This window comes from Artemia franciscana, chromosome 15 (assembly GCF_032884065.1).
Source record: "Artemia franciscana chromosome 15, ASM3288406v1, whole genome shotgun sequence".
Classification (NCBI taxonomy): Eukaryota; Metazoa; Arthropoda; class Branchiopoda; order Anostraca; family Artemiidae; genus Artemia; species Artemia franciscana.
The window spans coordinates 2,894,591-2,913,017 of record NC_088877.1 but is presented as its reverse complement, the minus strand read 5'-3'; the positions used below and the strand labels follow the sequence as shown (position 1 = coordinate 2,913,017).

Below are 18,427 nucleotides of genomic sequence, written 5' to 3'. Positions count from 1 at the left end.
ATACCAACAGCCGTTCTTAAAATAATACAGATGCGTCTTTTGATAAACTGGAACTGCAAAATATATTTTGATTTACTTTAACATGCCCCTCAACATTCGAATAGTTTCAAGTTAATACCCTTAGCATTTTTCACACACCCTGAGTTAAACAGTCAACCTCTTAAAAATGGCAAATCCTACATGCAAAAATGGGCAAATCGCATAACTTACAATCTTTGCCCTGGAGGGCTGAATGAGGCATTGTACCTCCGAAAGTACAGATACTAGATCTATTAACTATTTTGAGCAAAATTGCCACCTTAAATTTTGGACAGTTTAGGTATTTTTTTTCTTTATCGGAATGTAAGAGAGGCAAGGGGGTGGGTTGCCCTTCGTTCACTCTTCAGCGTCCTCAGCGTATCCTGGATATTTCAGCTTAATACCCTCAACAGTTTCTTAAATGTTGCTGATACTCCCTTCTGATAACCAGCATCAACTCAGTGGGTTTTTATTGTGTTGGAACACCCTTTCTAAAGCTCTAGGAGCATAGCTATTACGCCTTTTCATTAGTTTGAACAAAATGACAATTTCAAAATTTTGATTTGTTTTGTCAGAGGGGACACCTAGTAAGGACAAGGGGGGAGGGGGCAGGTTGCACTAAAATCTTTCTTCAACATTCCCTTAATATACCTTAAAGTTTCAAGTTGGTACTCCCAGCTGTTCCTTAAATATTTTTCATATTCCTTTATTATGATCAGCATGCACACGGTGTGTTTTGATTGGGTCTGGTGTCCCTCTCAATATTTATTTAAATTTTCACTTTAATTTCCTTGGCCTTTATGGACATCCAGTATCACATATACCCTTTTCCCCCTAAAGCGCCTTATATACTAGCAATGGGCAACTTGTTTAACTACCGGCCCCTGCCTTTAGGGCTATGGAGTTATTATCAACGCCAAAGAACTAGTTATTATACCTTTAGACTATTTTCAACTAAATGATTATCGCAAAATTTTAATTGGGTGCATTTTGAGGAACAGGGGCTGGTTTCCCTCCCATAGCTTATGACTCATAAAAAGGAAATTGGAACTTTCCAATCGCCTTAACCCCCACCGAATCCTAAGCAACAACCTCTCCCATATGAAGTGCCTCTGGGAAAAAATAATACATTGAAGGCTTATGACCCTCTGCTATAAGTGACCCTATAGTATTGTCTTTGACTGCTCTGATTGATGCTTTTGGATACTACTCCTTTAAAAAACTTAATTGATTCTTCTGTGCAAAAAAAAAGCTTCGGAGTCATCATTTTGTGGAAATAGTTTTTTTTTTGCAAGTTAAATGCCCTTTTCTGTGTGGCTGAAATTGTGTTTACCCTTGATAAATGCTTCGTATGTTTTCTAAGCTACTTATCGCAACTTCATATGAAAATATCCAAATTTTCCCAGTCCTTATTTATTTTCCAATTTGGAGCATCAATAAATTGATATTTCTTAATATAAAATTCAATTATTTGAACCTTTTGTTCTGAAAAATTTTGATAGAAAAGCACCGGAGCGTTTTGAAGTTCGTGGCTGGTGTTTCGCTAAACACTTAAATATATCCGAAATTATTTCTTCAAACTGGTGGTCACTTCTTGTTAGAAGACTTTCTTCAATAAGTTTCAAAGCATGTTCAACTTTGATAACTTCATCCTCTTTTTCGTCTGGCTCATCAATTTCTGAATCAGCAATTTCAGTAGTTTCTGAGAGACTTGACCTGGAATGAAAATTAATTATGACAATCTAGAAAATTGAAGAACTTGTGTAAAGTGTGATGTTGAAAATAGAAGAAAAAGAAGAAAAGTAATGTTAAATTCGATTACCATCTAAAACAGAGAAAGCCAGACAGAAAAAACACATAATATACTTGGCAATTTTGTATTTAAAGGGTTGACATAGAAACTATGCAGTGGACTGTTTCGACTAAAAAGTTAAAATTTTAGTGCCCTTTTCAAGAATTGAAAGTTACTGAAGGGCAATCAATCCCCTCCCTATGAATTTGTTGCTCCCTATGTAAAGTCAATTACCACCTGCCCACTATTTACTTCAGTTCAAACCACTAAAAGAAAAGTTCCGTTTAGAATAATTGAAAGGCTTGATAAGTATGCCTCCAAGGATGAAAATCCCCCAAAGCTCCCGTAAATAGGGCCGTGCATTATGGAAATTTTCAGTTATCTACAAATATGTTAACTGTAGATCTAATGTGTTTGATTCGCTCGTAGCTTTCAGAGATTGTTCTCTCAGAAAATAGGATCTTACATTTTGTTGTAGGAGGGCCGAAAATGTCAGGTGGGCCAGGTTGGGCCCAATTTGGCCAAGAGGAGCCTAATTTAGAACAGATTATAATAAGATCCCCCTTAACAGACGTCTGAAGATGGCCCCAAAACTTTTTTTGCATCGGCTCAAAACTTATATCTATAAGTCCTTATGATTACCTTATGTAGATTAAGTCCTCATGCAAAATGGAAACTGAAAAAAATGACTCCCCTAAAACGGACAAGACAAAGGGCAGAAAAATGACCTATTTTTCTATACTGAACAGCTTGAAACTCAGTCTCTTTAGTCTTTGGACCAAGAAGACACTAATTTACAAGAATACATTTTGCTTGGGGGCTTTGGCCCCCAAAATGAAAATTTCGTTTCACAAAACGGAGCTCGTCAAAGGGCCAAAAATCTAGTTTTAGTTAGGAATCAGCGCAGTCAAAATTTTGATTGAAAATGATACAACATATTTTTTTGTTGATTGGTCAAAAAGTTTCAAGAATCGTTGCCTGGTGGTTTGAAAATTTCAGGCAGTGTCCCCAGGGTGATCATCAAGATGGTCTCCCGAGTGAAAAGATATGAGTATACATAACCACCCAAGTATGAAAAAATATAAAGCTTCAGGTTTTGCGGATACAATTTTCCGGGTTTCCATTTATTTTTGATTCTAATGTAATCCTCTTACATATTACAACCTTTTTGGAGAGTTTCACCCTTATTTCTAAATTATGCAGTTAAATTTTCATCTCCTGATAACTTCTACAAGAAACTAAAATTTAGTAAACTTTGCATATTTAGATTCTGCATAAATACTAGATCTTATTCTTGCAAACATCGCAATCAAAACTTTTCTTTTTTAGAATTTAAGTTTCTCCTGCCAAAGCCTTTCAAGGCTTTCATAAATGAAAGAGAGCCTAACACCCCTTCATCCATATCGTTTTGATATTCAGGCTTAATATTGGTATATAAAGGTGATAGAGATAAGGTCTGAACAGTATTTTTCCCTGTCCTGTTCAATTGACTCCTCAAACGTGATATATGCTAATTATATAGGTTTGTTTGTACCACCCATGTGGGGATGTTTTTTATCGACTAGATGTATAGCGCGGTCAGTTATCCAGGTTTTTTTTCATTTGCTATGTTGGGTACCAAGTTGGGTGCTTCCTCTCCAGCAACAGGGACCATGGCACATTTGGTATTTAAATAGTTTTTTGACGGTTTTAAATAAATTGGTCATCTCAGAAATTTGTTAGGAAACATTTTGACTCCATTTGGGCTTAAAGTTTTGTTCAGTAGGGAAAATGGCAGAAATAAAAATTTATTATTGTATAAACATTTTATATGAGGATTACTTAAAATGGTTGGTAGAACTTTGAGTGCATATAGATGATAATCATCCTGAAATAAAAACACCACTTCAAATGGTTGTAACTGGATTAATGCGAAATATTAAAAATATATTACATGGCTATCATTTCTGCAGTTCTAAAAGTGAATTCTTTAAACAAAGTGGTTATAGGGATGTTCCCCATTGAAACTAGTAGTGACAAAGCGGTATTCTTAAGTCCAAAATGAAACATAATATGGAAATCCGATTCCATTCAACGATGGTTTATCTATTTCTTCAAGAGAACTAAGAGAAAGTGAAAGGTGTGAAACGAAACGACAATTTAGGAACTCATTAGAAGACGGCAGACAGTAGAGACCAATCCGTGTGACTGATTTATTTTGCGTCACTGAAAGATTGAAAAAAAAGTAGAAGAACAAAAATAAGTACTAAAAACAGGCAATATTTTAAAAGTCAGTCTACAATGGCAGACATCATTAGTTCTGGCTATTTGCATTTTTTAGTTTTAACATTCAGCAAAGCCTATCAAAACTTGGGTCCCTGAGAGATCCTCTCACTAGTTACCAGTCATTACCAATCCCACCCAAACTTTTACCCTGTAGTCTTATACCCTGTTCTTACCCTGTGCTGGAATCGACATTTATTTCCTATATGTTATTATTCCGTGTTTCGCACAAAATCTTGTCCCATTCCTTGTAACCCAATTGTTACCGTGAGGCTTTTTATTCTTATTCAACCACAAGCAACTATTAACTATGCCATGGGTCAGGTTTTGTTTTAATTCAAATGTGATTTTTTTTTCCAGCAATGAAAGTTTAGAGGTTAGTTGAGTCAGTCCCTCTCAATACCTGATATCTTCGCATATGTCAGAACCCTGATTTCCCTTTTCTCAAATGTAAATTGAAGAAAGAAAATTCCCTATTTAATCGTACTACGCAGCCTTGATAAGTGAAAACCCAGAACACTGTAGACATTGGTCAAAATTATTTTCTATTAGTGCATCCAACTCTTGTTGAATGTATCCCTTGAAAACTAGCTTCTCGTGAAAGATCCCACCACCTTTGTCCCTTTTTAGTTTTTTCTTTCTGCTGGTGGATTGTTGGATATATGAATTCCTCTCAGTCTACGCTGAAAACTTCATTACTATACCGGCACAATTTTTTCTGCTAATCTTGTGGTCCTGAGCCAAGCTGATGAATATTAGTCATTTGACGTTGACCAGGGATAGAATGGTTAACTGAGATGTCGATGCTGGGACTTTTATTTATTATTTAGTTTTGTTCTGTTTCGTTACCCTAGGAGATTCTGACCAGTTTTGTACGGTGGTAGCCATTTATTTTAGGAGGAAAGTGTTTGACCCTTGAACCTAATTATCAGATAAATGTCAAATTTACAGCTAAATATTATTCATTCTCTACATTCACTGTTTCACCCCTGGCCCTAGCTATTAATTCAATAAATTTTTGTCCTTTCTTTTAGCTACCTGATTTTTTTTTCCTTTTTGGCTGATAACTGGATAATCTCTGAAGAATTCGATAATTAGCTAACGTCTGAAAATACAGGCTTATGGTGAGTCGAAGTGCTGGCCAGACATGCACTTTTGAACGTTTTACACGGTGGTATCAAAAGACGAAACAGTCTTTCATTTGGCTCACAGAGTAGACCACACGGACCTTCAGATGTCACTCATTCGTCAGTATTCTCTGGGTCGTTTTATCGTGTATTTTATATTTTCTGATTTTTAGTTCAGTGTATTTTTGTTATCAGAAGAACAAAAATCACTTAGTGTGTTTTCTTTCCTTTTTAGATGTCTATGTCCTAACTTCTCGTTTTGGCGAAAAGTTTTGGGAAGTTGTATACCTTCTACTAGATATGGTGTCAGGAGCTATGGTTCTAAGTATTAAGCCAGTTTTTTTCACTCGGGACAAGATTACCTATTCGATTCTATTCCAGTCTGGCACCGGGCGCGGGGGTGACGTATATATAGTGACGTACATAGAATGACGTATAGTGACGCATATATGAGTGACGTATATATAGAGACATACAAAGGAGATTTCCGAGAAAACCTTTCCCCTCCTAGAGATGATTCACTAGGTTACAGAGAATTAACAGTTCAAGCCATAATTTATTCGAAATATTTTACTTAGAGGGGGGAGAATAATAATCAGTATTACACTGGCCCGCTTATCTAGACCCCAATACAATTCATATGCAATCAAGCCAGGACCCATAACGAATAAATAAAATTTTTAAATGGGTATAATATTATTTATTTAGATAGTGAAAACAAGTACAAACTCTAGATATTTTGATCACATATGCAGCGATCGACAAGTTTTAAGTTCAAGTTTTTATTTCAACTTTCACAAATAAATAAATAAATAAATTTTCGCGCTGGGGAAAACCTATGAGGGTTTGTATTCGCGTGAAAGTCCACATATCTACTTACCTATGATAGCAAATCCAATCTCTCTTACTCATTAATACACAAATCTCCCTCCTCCCTTTCATTCCTCCCAACCCAACCTTACCCTCCTGCCCACCCTTACCTTCATAGCCGACCCGTACATCAGTAGCAATACTAAAGTATTAAAATTACAATTAACATATTTACACAAAACAAAATAAGTAACTTCCAGTTCATTCCCAGGAAGTTCATTGAAAAAGAAATGTTGAATTTAATTGTTTTGTGGTCATGGAAAAGAATACCTTGTTTAAGAAATCACGTCAAAAATGCGTCAAAACTCCTGTGAATATTCTTTGAAAGTTTCAACCTAATAACCTTAACTACTTCCAAAATATTGCAGATTTGGCCTTTTTATAGCCTACTAGCTGTTGGGGTGGCGCTTCGAGCCACCCCAACACCTAGTTGGTGGGGGCGCTTCGCGCCCCCCCCAAGCCCCCCCGCGTGCGTAAAAACTTGCGAATAAACAACATTCTTCGCTGTCCAATTGTCGCTGCATATAAATACATTGTCAGGTTTACCGACCCTTGAACATGCAACGTACAATTGTCCATGGGAAAAACAATCAGGATTAAGATCTATACCACATTTTTCTAATGATTGACCTTGAGCTTTGTTAATGGTGATTGCAAATACTAATCGAATTGGGAATTGCAATCTTTTAAATTGAAAAAGCAGATCCGTTGGAATCATGGGAATGCGAGGAATAAGAACAGCCTCACCCTCATAAGGCCCTGTCAAGATTGTGGCCTCTATTAGGTTTTCCATTGTTTTTTTTTACGGCAAGTCGCGTGCCATTGCAAAGCTTTGGTGGGTTGATATTTCTTAAAAGTATTATTGGTACGCCTATTTTTAGTTGTAGCACGTTTGGTGGAAACCCTGAAGGATCTATGGAATTTAAAAATTCAGATGGATAATTAAAAGCTTCATTTGGTTCCAAAACTGTGTCGACTGACTTGTAAAGGACTGCCTGGTCTCGAATCTTGTTCAAAACAATATTGTTGATTTCGTGGACGTCTATATTTTTGGGTGCGAGAATCGCTCTTTCACTTAGCGATTTATTATTTTTATAATTTTTTAGAATATTCGGAAATACTTTTTCAATCAATTCATTTTTGGACGTCACTAAATTACAGAAATCAGCAGGTAGTTGTATACGTCCTGAAATTGAGTCTACTGTTTGACCAGAGTCATCGTTTTTCAATCGGACACGCATGTTTGTAGTTAATTTTAATATTTTTACGTGTGCCTATAAATTAGAATTTTTTAGGCAAGCATTCATTTCGTCTGCAGGAGTTAAACTACGTAAAAATTGCGAATATACAACATTCTTGGCTTTCCCATTGTCTCTGCATATACAAAGCCGTATGTACTAATAATGACATCATATGCAAACGCTCTTTTTACAAACAAACAAACATGCATACATACAACTCGTTTTTATATAGATAGATAGATAGATAGATAGATAAAATACAAATTAACTGCGTAAAACTTGCGAATATACAACATTCTTCGCTGTCCAATTGTCGCTGCATATAAATAGATTGTCAGGTTTGCCGACCCTCGAACATGCAACGTACAATTGTCAATGGGAAAAACAATCAGTATTAAGATCTATACCACATTTTTCTAATGATTGACCTTGAGCTTTGTAAATGGTGATTGTAAATGCTAATCGAATTGGGAATTGCAATCTTTTAAATTGAAAAGGCAGATCCGTTGGAATCTTGGGAATGCGAGGAATAAGAACAGCCTCACCCTCAAAAGGCCCTGTCAAGATTGTGGCCTCTATTAGGTTTTCCATTGTTTTTTTTTTACGGCAGGTCGAGCGCCATAGCAAAGCTTTGGTGGGTTTATATTTCTTAAAAGTATTATTGGTAGGCCTATTTTTAGTTGTAGCACGTGTGATGGAAACCCTGAGAATAATATCTCGAGGTAAAAACTGATCACCGACCATAACGATGGCCACTTCGTCGATAGTTGGAGCATTGTATCTACGCACATGTTGGCCAGGAGGCGTTTTGTCAGCGGAAATAACAATTTTATGAGTATAAGTAGGCATCAAATGGATGGCTGTTTTGAACAGACGCACTAAATTATTATTTTCGTGGAAAAGATGTTGTAATTGGGAAACGATTGTCCTTTCAATGTTGGGAGAAATTTCGCAACGTGCATTCAATTCAGAATTTCTATCACTGATGAAGTACCATTGTAAAAATTTATGATTCTCGCCTGAGAATGGTAGAAGAGACCCTGCTCTATGATAAATTTGCCCTTTTACTTTGAAAGTAGACATAAATTGATCTGGATTTTCAATTTGGGCTCCAAACGACGTCATTTGGAAACATGAGTTGTATTTTCTGATTCATTTATATTCCTTATGTCCCGGTGTTCCGGTCGTCATTTATATCCCCCTGTTTTATATCCCGCTTATTTTTCAGTTTTTTCCTTTTTTTAGTTTTTTTTTTTTACTTTTTTAGTTCTTTTAGTTTTTACGTTTTTTAGTTTTTTTTAGTTTTTTGGATGATTTTTTTTTTTTAGTTTTTTACCTTTTATTCTTTTTAGTTTTTATTGGTTTTTACCTTTTTTTAGCTTTTTATCTTTTTTATTTTTTTTAATCTTTATTTTTAATTTTATTAGTATTCTTTTTCTCTTCTATTTTTCATTTTTCCTTTTTTTTAGTTTTTTTTAGTTTTTAGTTTTTTCAGTTTTTTCCTTTTTTTAGTTTCTTTAGTTTTTTTAGTTTTTCGGCTTTTTTATTTTTTTATTAGTTTTTAGTTTTTTTTGAATACTAATAAAATTAAAAATAAAAATAAAAAAAAATAAAAAAGATAAAAAGCTAAAAAAAGGTTATTTTTTTTTATATAAAAGGTTATATTTTTATTTTTAATTTTATTAGTATTCAAAAAAAACTAAAAACTAATAAAAAAATAAAAAAGCCGAAAAACTAAAAAAACTAAAGAAACTAAAAAAAGTAAAAAACTTAAAAAACTAAAAACTAAAAAAAACTAAAAAAAAGGAAAAATGAAAAATAGAAGAGAAAAAGAATACTAATAAAATTAAAAATAAAAATAAAAAAAAATAAAAAAGATAAAAAGCTAAAAAAAGGTAAAAACCAATAAAAACTAAAAAGAATAAAAGGTAAAAAACTAAAAAAAAAAATCATCTAAAAAACTAAAAAAAACTAAAAAACGTAAAAACTAAAAGAACTAAAAAAGTAAAAAAAAAACTAAAAAAAGGAAAAAACTGAAAAATAAGCGGGATATAAAACAGGGGGATATAAATGACGACCGGAACACCGGGACATAAGGAATATAAATGAATCAGAAAATACAACTCATGTTTCCAAATGACGTCGTTTGGAGCCCAAATTGAAAATCCAGATCAATTTATGTCTACTTTCAAAGTAAAAGGGCAAATTTATCATAGAGCAGGGTCTCTTCTACCATTCTCAGGCGAGAATCATAAATTTTTACAATGGTACTTCATCAGTGATAGAAATTCTGAATTGAATGCACGTTGCGAAATTTCTCCCAACATTGAAAGGACAATCGTTTCCCAATTACAACATCTTTTCCACGAAAATAATAATTTAGTGCGTCTGTTCAAAACAGCCATCCATTTGATGCCTACTTATACTCATAAAATTGTTATTTCCGCTGACAAAACGCCTCCTGGCCAACATGTGCGTAGATACAATGCTCCAACTATCGACGAAGTGGCCATCGTTATGGTCGGTGATCAGTTTTTACCTCGAGATATTATTCTCAGGGTTTCCATCACACGTGCTACAACTAAAAATAGGCCTACCAATAATACTTTTAAGAAATATAAACCCACCAAAGCTTTGCTATGGCGCTCGACCTGCCGTAAAAAAAAAACAATGGAAAACCTAATAGAGGCCACAATCTTGACAGGGCCTTTTGAGGGTGAGGCTGTTCTTATTCCTCGCATTCCCAAGATTCCAACGGATCTGCCTTTTCAATTTAAAAGATTGCAATTCCCAATTCGATTAGCATTTACAATCACCATTAACAAAGCTCAAGGTCAATCATTAGAAAAATGTGGTATAGATCTTAATACTGATTGTTTTTCCCATTGACAATTGTACGTTGCATGTTCGAGGGTCGGTAAACCTGACAATCTATTTATATGCAGCGACAATTGGACAGCGAAGAATGTTGTATATTCGCAAGTTTTACGCAGTTAATTTGTATTTTATCTATCTATCTATCTATCTATCTATATAAAAACGAGTTGTATGTATGCATGTTTGTTTGTTTGTAAAAAGAGCGTTTGCATATGATGTCATTATTAGTACATACGGCTTTGTATATGCAGAGACAATGGGAAAGCCAAGAATGTTGTATATTCGCAATTTTTACGTAGTTTAACTCCTGCAGACGAAATGAATGCTTGCCTAAAAAATTCTAATTTATAGGCACACGTAAAAATATTAAAATTAACTACAAATATGCGTGTCCGATTGAAAAACGATGACTCTGGTCAAACAGTAGACTCAATTTCAGGACGTGTACAACTACCTGCTGATTTCTGTAATTTAGTGACGTCCAAAAATGAATTGATTGAAAAAGTATTTCCGAATATTCTAAAAAATTATAAAAATAATAAATGGCTAAGTGAAAGAGCGATTCTCGCACCCAAAAATATAGACGTCCACGAAATCAACAATATTGTTTTGAACAAGATTCGAGACCAGGCAGTCCTTTACAAGTCAGTCGACACAGTTTTGGAACCAAATGAAGCTTTTAATTATCCATCTGAATTTTTAAATTCCATAGATCCTTCAGGGTTTCCACCACACGTGCTACAACTAAAAATAGGCGTACCAATAATACTTTTAAGAAATATCAACCCACCAAAGCTTTGCAATGGCACGCGACTTGCCGTAAAAAAAAACAATGGAAAACCTAATAGAGGCCACAATCTTGACAGGGCCTTATGAGGGTGAGGCTGTTCTTATTCCTCGCATTCCCATGATTCCAACGGATCTGCTTTTTCAATTTAAAAGATTGCAATTCCCAATTCGATTAGTATTTGCAATCACCATTAACAAAGCTCAAGGTCAATCATTAGAAAAATGTGGTATAGATCTTAATCCTGATTGTTTTTCCCATGGACAATTGTACGTTGCATGTTCAAGGGTCGGTAAACCTGACAATGTATTTATATGCAGCGACAATTGGACAGCGAAGAATGTTGTTTATTCGCAAGTTTTTACGCACGCGGGGGGGCTTGGGGGGGGCGCGAAGCGCCCCCACCAACTAGGTGTTGGGGTGGCTCGAAGCGCCACCCCAACAGCTAGTAGGCTATAAAAAGGCCAAATCTGCAATATTTTGGAAGTAGTTAAGGTTATTAGGTTGAAACTTTCAAAGAATATTCACAGGAGTTTTGACGCATTTTTGACGTGATTTCTTAAACAAGGTATTCTTTTCCATGACCACAAAACAATTAAATTCAACATTTCTTTTTCAATGAACTTCCTGGGAATGAACTGGAAGTTACTTATTTTGTTTTGTGTAAATATGTTAATTGTAATTTTAATACTTTAGTATTGCTACTGATGTACGGGTCGGCTATGAAGGTAAGGGTGGGCAGGAGGGTAAGGTTGGGTTGGGAGGAATGAAAGGGGGGAGGGAGATTTGTGTATTAATGAGTAAGAGAGATTGGATTTGCTATCATAGGTAAGTAGATATGTGGACTTTCACGCGAATACAAACCCTCATAGGTTTTCCCCAGCGCGAAAATTTATTTATTTATTTATTTGTGAAAGTTGAAATAAAAACTTGAACTTAAAACTTGTCGATCGCTGCATATGTGATCAAAATATCTAGAGTTTGTACTTGTTTTCACTATCTAAATAAATAATATTATACCCATTTAAAAATTTTATTTATTCGTTATGGGTCCTGGCTTGATTGCATATGAATTGTATTGGGGTCTAGATAAGCGGGCCAGTGTAATACTGATTATTATTCTCCCCCCTCTAAGTAAAATATTTCGAATAAATTATGGCTTGAACTGTTAATTCTCTGTAACCTAGTGAATCATCTCTAGGAGGGGAAAGGTTTTCTCGGAAATCTCCTTTGTATGTCTCTATATATACGTCACTCATATATGCGTCACTATACGTCATTCTATGTACGTCACTATATATACGTCACCCCCGCGCCCGGTGCCAGACTGGAATAGAATCGAATAGGTAATCTTGTCCCGACTGAAAAAAACTGGCTTAATACTTAGAACCATAGCTCCTGACACCATATCTAGTAGAAGGTATACAACTTCCCAAAACTTTTCGCCAAAACGAGAAGTTAGGACATAGACATCTAAAAAGGAAAGAAAACACACTAAGTGATTTTTGTTCTTCTGATAACAAAAATACACTGAACTAAAAATCAGAAAATATAAAATACACGATAAAACGACCCAGAGAATACTGACGAATGAGTGACATCTGAAGGTCCGTGTGGTCTACTCTGTGAGCCAAATGAAAGACTGTTTCGTCTTTTGATACCACCGTGTAAAACGTTCAAAAGTGCATGTCTGGCCAGCACTTCGACTCACCATAAGCCTGTATTTTCAGACGCTAGCTAATTATCGAATTCTTCAGAGATTATCCAGTTATCAGCCAAAAAGGAAAAAAAAATCAGGTAGCTAAAAGAAAGGACAAAAATTTATTGAATTAATAGCTAGGGCCAGGGGTGAAACAGTGAATGTAGAGAATGAATAATATTTAGCTGTAAATTTGACATTTATCTGATAATTAGGTTCAAGGGTCAAACACTTTCCTCCTAAAATAAATGGCTACCACCGCACAAAACTGGTCAGAATCTCCTAGGGTAACGAAACAGAACAAAACTAAATAATAAATAAAAGTCCCAGCATCGACATCTCAGTTAACCATTCTATCCCTGGTCAACGTCAAATGACTAATATTCATCAGCTTGGCTCAGGACCACAAGATTAGCAGAAAAAATTGTGCCGGTATAGTAATGAAGTTTTCAGCGTAGACTGAGAGGAATTCATATATCCAACAATCCACCAGCAGAAAGAAAAAACTAAAAAGGGACAAAGGTGGTGGGATCTTTCACGAGAAGCTAGTTTTCAAGGGATACATTCAACAAGAGTTGGATGCACTAATAGAAAATAATTTTGACCAATGTCTACAGTGTTCTGGGTTTTCACTTATCAAGGCTGCGTAGTACGATTAAATAGGGAATTTTCTTTCTTCAATTTACATTTGAGAAAAGGGAAATCAGGGTTCTGACATATGCGAAGATATCAGGTATTGAGAGGGACTGACTCAACTAACCTCTAAACTTTCATTGCTGGAAAAAAAAATCACATTTGAATTAAAACAAAACCTGACCCATGGCATAGTTAATAGTTGTTTGTGGTTGAATAAGAATAAAAAGCCTCACGGTAACAATTGGGTTACAAGGAATGGGACAAGATTTTGTGCGAAACACGGAATAATAACATATAGAAAATAAATGTCGATTCCAGCACAGGGTAAGAACAGGGTATAAGACTACAGGGTAAAAGTTTGGGTGGGATTGGTAATGACTGGTAACTAGTGAGAGGATCTCTCAGGGACCCAAGTTTTGATAGGCTTTGCTGAATGTTAAAACTAAAAAATGCAAATAGCCAGAACTAATGATGTCTGCCATTGTAGACTGACTTTTAAAATATTGCCTGTTTTTAGTACTTATTTTTGTTCTTCTACTTTTTTTTCAATCTTTCAGTGACGCAAAATAAATCAGTCACACGGATTGGTCTCTACTGTCTGCCGTCTTCTAATGAGTTCCTAAATTGTCGTTTCGTTTCACACCTTTCACTTTCTCTTAGTTCTCTTGAAGAAATAGATAAACCATCTTTGAATGGAATCGGATTTCCATATTATGTTTCATTTTGGACTTAAGAATACCGCTTTGTCACTACTAGTTTCAATGGGGAACATCCCTATAAACACTTTGTTTAAAGAATTCACTTTTAGAACTGCAGAAATGATAGCCATGTAATATATTTTTAATATTTCGCATTAATCCAGTTAAAACCATTTGAAGTGGTGTTTTTATTTCAGGATGATTATCATCTATATGCACTCAAAGTTCTACCAACCATTTTAAGTAATCCTCATATAAAATGTTTATACAATAATAAATTTTTATTTCTGCCATTTTCCCTACTGAACAAAACTTTAAGCCCAAATGGAGTCAAAATGTTTCCTAACAAATTTCTGAGATGACCAATTTATTTAAAACCGTCAAAAAACTATTTAAATACCAAATGTGCCATGGTCCCTGTTGCTGGAGAGGAAGCACCCAACTTGGTACCCAACATAGCAAATGAAAAAAAACCTGGATAACTGACCGCGCTATACATCTAGTCGATAAAAAACATCCCCACATGGGTGGTACAAACAAACCTATATATGTTAAGAATTGCTGAAACTCATCGATGCTACGATGCCCTACAATATCCTATCATTTTTTGGGATGGAGCCAACGACTATCACTTTAATATTAAATTGATGAATCCAGCCACTAACAAAGAAATGAATAAGAAATGCAGTGCAATGCATTATTATTCCTATAGACTAATGATTCGGCAGGATGAAGAAAATTATATTTTAAAATGCCGTGAATTGTTTCACCAATTTGTCGTTGATATGTATGCTAAAATTGAATCAGAACGTTTGCTATATATCCGCCTGAATCAGACCAAGCTCCGCTCTGAACAATACATTCATTTGCGAGATGCAGTTATAAATGACGGTAATACCACAAACGTTGGAAGATTAACAATTTTACCTTCGTCATATGCTGGCAGTCCCCGTCATATGCATGAATATGCTCAAGATGCTATTGCGTATGTTCGTCTCTATGGTCGTCCAGATTTATTTATTACATTTACATGTAATCAATCTTGGGACGAGATACTGCAGCTTTTACTTCAAGGCCAATCGGCGGTTCATAGGCATGACATTAAGGCCCGTGTCTTCCGGCAAAAGTTGAAATCACTGATAAACTACATAGTAAAACTTGAAGTGTTTGGGTCAGTGCGATGCTGGATGTACTCAGTGGAATGGCAAAAACGAGGTTTGCCACACGCACATATACTAATCTGGCTACATAAAAAAATTACTTCGAACGAAATTGATGATGTGATTTCCGCTGAAATACCTGATAAAAATGTCGATAAGGGGTTACATGATATTATTGTAAAAAATATGATACATGGACCTTGCGGTGCACTGAACGAAAATTCACCATGCATGGCCAAAGGAAGGTGCACAAAGCAATATCCTTGACTTTTAGTATCAAAGACAATTACTGGCAATGATGGTTACCCACAATATAGAAGAAGATCTACTGAAGATGGCGGTAAAACAGCAATAATAAATAAGCGTAACGGTACCACCATCGAAGTAGATAACCAGTGGGTTGTTCCATATTCCCCATTATTATCAAAAACATTTAATGCACACATAAACGTTGAATACTGTAACTCCGTAAAGGCAATCAAATACATATGTAAATACGTCAACAAAGGCAGTGACATGGCAGTTTTTGGCTTGCAGCCCGAAATCAAAGATTTCGACGAAATCGTACAATATCAGGCTGGAAGATACATAAGCAGTAATGAAGCTGTTTGGCGAATTCTTTCATTTCCGATACATGAACGTAGTCCAGCTGTTGTTCACTTAGCGGTACATTTACAGAATGGTCAACGTGTTTATTTCTCGGAAACCAACGTGCAACAAAGAGCCCTGAATCCACCGGATACAACATTAAGAGCTTTTTTTTCGCTTTGCAAAAATTATTCTTTTGCAAAAAAACTGCTGTATACTGAAGTGCCTTCGTATTACACGTGGAATACTAAAAATAAAGTATTTGAACGTCGAAAACAGGGTAAGTCAGTCGACGGCCAACCTACCATCTTCAAAGATACCACGATAGGAAGACTCTACACCGTTCACCCCAATCAACATGAATGCTTCTTTCTACGCCTGCTTTTGGTGAATGTACCCGGTCCGACATCCTTTGAGTATTTGAGAACTGTAAACGGTACTATACATGACACTTACCGTAGTGCATGCCAAGCTCTGAATTTATTTGAGAATGACCAACACTGGGATAACTGCATCAATGACGCGTGCGAAACGTCAACCCCAAGTCAAATTCGTGCATTGTTTGGCATCATTTTAACAACTTGCTCTCCATCAGCTCCTACAGAGCTATGGGAAAAATATAAGTCAAAAATGTCCGAAGATATACTCCATCGAAAACAGTTAGAGACGTCAGATATGACTTTTGATTTTACATCAGAAATTTATAACTACACTTTAGTTATTATAGAAGATTTGTGCGTACGTATGGCAAACAAACCTCTTCAGGATTTGGGAATGCCTTCACCTAACCGTATCGCTGCTGTTTCGACATGTGTAGAATTGGATCGTGAACAAAGTTACAGTACGAGTGATCTATTGTCGTATGTACAAAATAACATTTCCAAGTTAACGTCGGAACAAAAAGACATTTATGATACGATAATGCATTGTTTCGATAACAACGTTGGAGAAATTTTCTTTTTGGATGCGCCAGGAGGTACTGGTAAAACGTTTGTGATAAAACTGATTCTGGCATCAATTCGATCAAAAAATGATATAGCGTTGGCAATTGCGTCGTCCAGAATAGCCGCAACATTGCTGCCTGGTGGAAGAACTGCTCATTCCGCTTTGAAATTGCCTCTGAATTTGCATTCTACAGAAACTCCCACGTGCAATATTTCCAAATTATCTGGGATGGGTAAAGTATTGCAGCAATGCCAACTTATTATTTGGGATGAGTGCACAATGGCACACAAAAAATCGCTCGAGGCTCTGGATCAATGCTTGAAAGATATGAGAGGCAAGTCGAAACCCTTTGGCAGCACATTAATATTGCTTGCGGGAGATTTCAGGCAAACATTACTTATAATACCTAGATCAACTCCTGCAGACGAAATGAATGCTTGCCTGAAAAAATCTAATTTATGGGCACACGTAAAAATATTAAAATTAACTACAAATATGCGTGTCCGATTGCAAAACGATGACTCTGGTGAAACATTTTCAGATCAATTGCTGGCAATTGGAAACAGAAAGCTCCCAGTAGACTCAATTTCAGGACGTATACAACTACCTGCTGATTTCTGTAATTTAGTGACGTCCAAAAATGAATTGATTGAAAAAGTATTTCCGAATATTCTAAAAAATTATAAAAATAATAAATGGCTAAGTGAAAGAGCGATTCTCGCACCCAAAAATATAGACGTCCACGAAATCAACAATATTGTTTTGACCAAGATTCGAGACCAGGCAGTCCTTTACAAGTCAGTCGACACAGTTTTGGAACCAAATGAAGCGGTTAATTATCCATCTGAATTTTTATATTCCATAGATCTTTCAGGGTTTCCACCACACGTGCTACAACTAAAAATAGGCGTACCAATAATACTTTTAAGAAATATCAACCCACCAAAGCTTTGCAATGGCACGCGACTTGCCGTAAAAAAAAACAATAGAAAACCTAATAGAGGCCACAATCTTGACAGGGCCTTTTGAGGGTGAGGCTGTTCTTATTCCTCGCATTCCCATGATTCCAACGGATCTGCCTTTTCAATTTAAAAGATTGCAATTCCCAATTCGATTAGCATTTGCAATCACCATTAACAAAGCTCAAGGTCAATCATTAGAAAAATGTGGTATAGATCTTAATACTGATTGTTTTTCCCATGGACAATTGTACGTTGCATGTTCGAGGGTCGGTAAACCTGACAATCTATTTATATGTAGCGACAATTTGACAGCGAAGAATGTTGTATATTCGCAAGTTTTACGCAGTTAATTTGTATTTTATCTATCTATCTATCTATCTATATAAAAACGAGTTGTGTGTATGCATGTTTGTTTGTTTGTAAAAAGAGCGTTTGCATATGACGTCATTATTAGTACATAAGGCTTTGTATATGCACAGACAATGGGAAAGCCAAGAATGTTGTATATTCGCAAGTTTTACGTAGTTTGAAACACATATATAAATCTATCTATATTCACAGGTGGGACACAGGGACACAACTACAATGGCACGTAACTAATAATGCGCGTAACGACTTACGCGCGCGGGGGGGCTTGGGGGGGCGCGAAGCGCCCCACCAACTAGGTGTTGGGGTGGTGCGAAGTGCCACCCCAACAGCTAGTTTTTATATATATAGAAATACTCGATGTTTCTTTTTATCAAAATGTTCGTGGTAACGAACTGT

General features: G+C 35.8%; 1 protein-coding gene across 2 annotated transcripts in view; it reads right to left on the bottom strand.

Moving 5' to 3' along the window:
• Positions 1-1,415: 1,415 nt before the first annotated feature.
• LOC136036704 (caspase-1-like) overlaps positions 1,416-18,427 on the bottom strand; it is an 89,054-nt gene continuing 72,042 nt past the window's right edge. For both annotated transcript variants that reach the window (XM_065719024.1, XM_065719026.1), the window contains exon 5: positions 1,416-1,734. In XM_065719024.1, the coding sequence (XP_065575096.1) occupies positions 1,482-1,734 (253 nt within the window). In that variant the 3' untranslated portion in view covers positions 1,416-1,481. The remainder of the gene's footprint in view (positions 1,735-18,427) is intronic.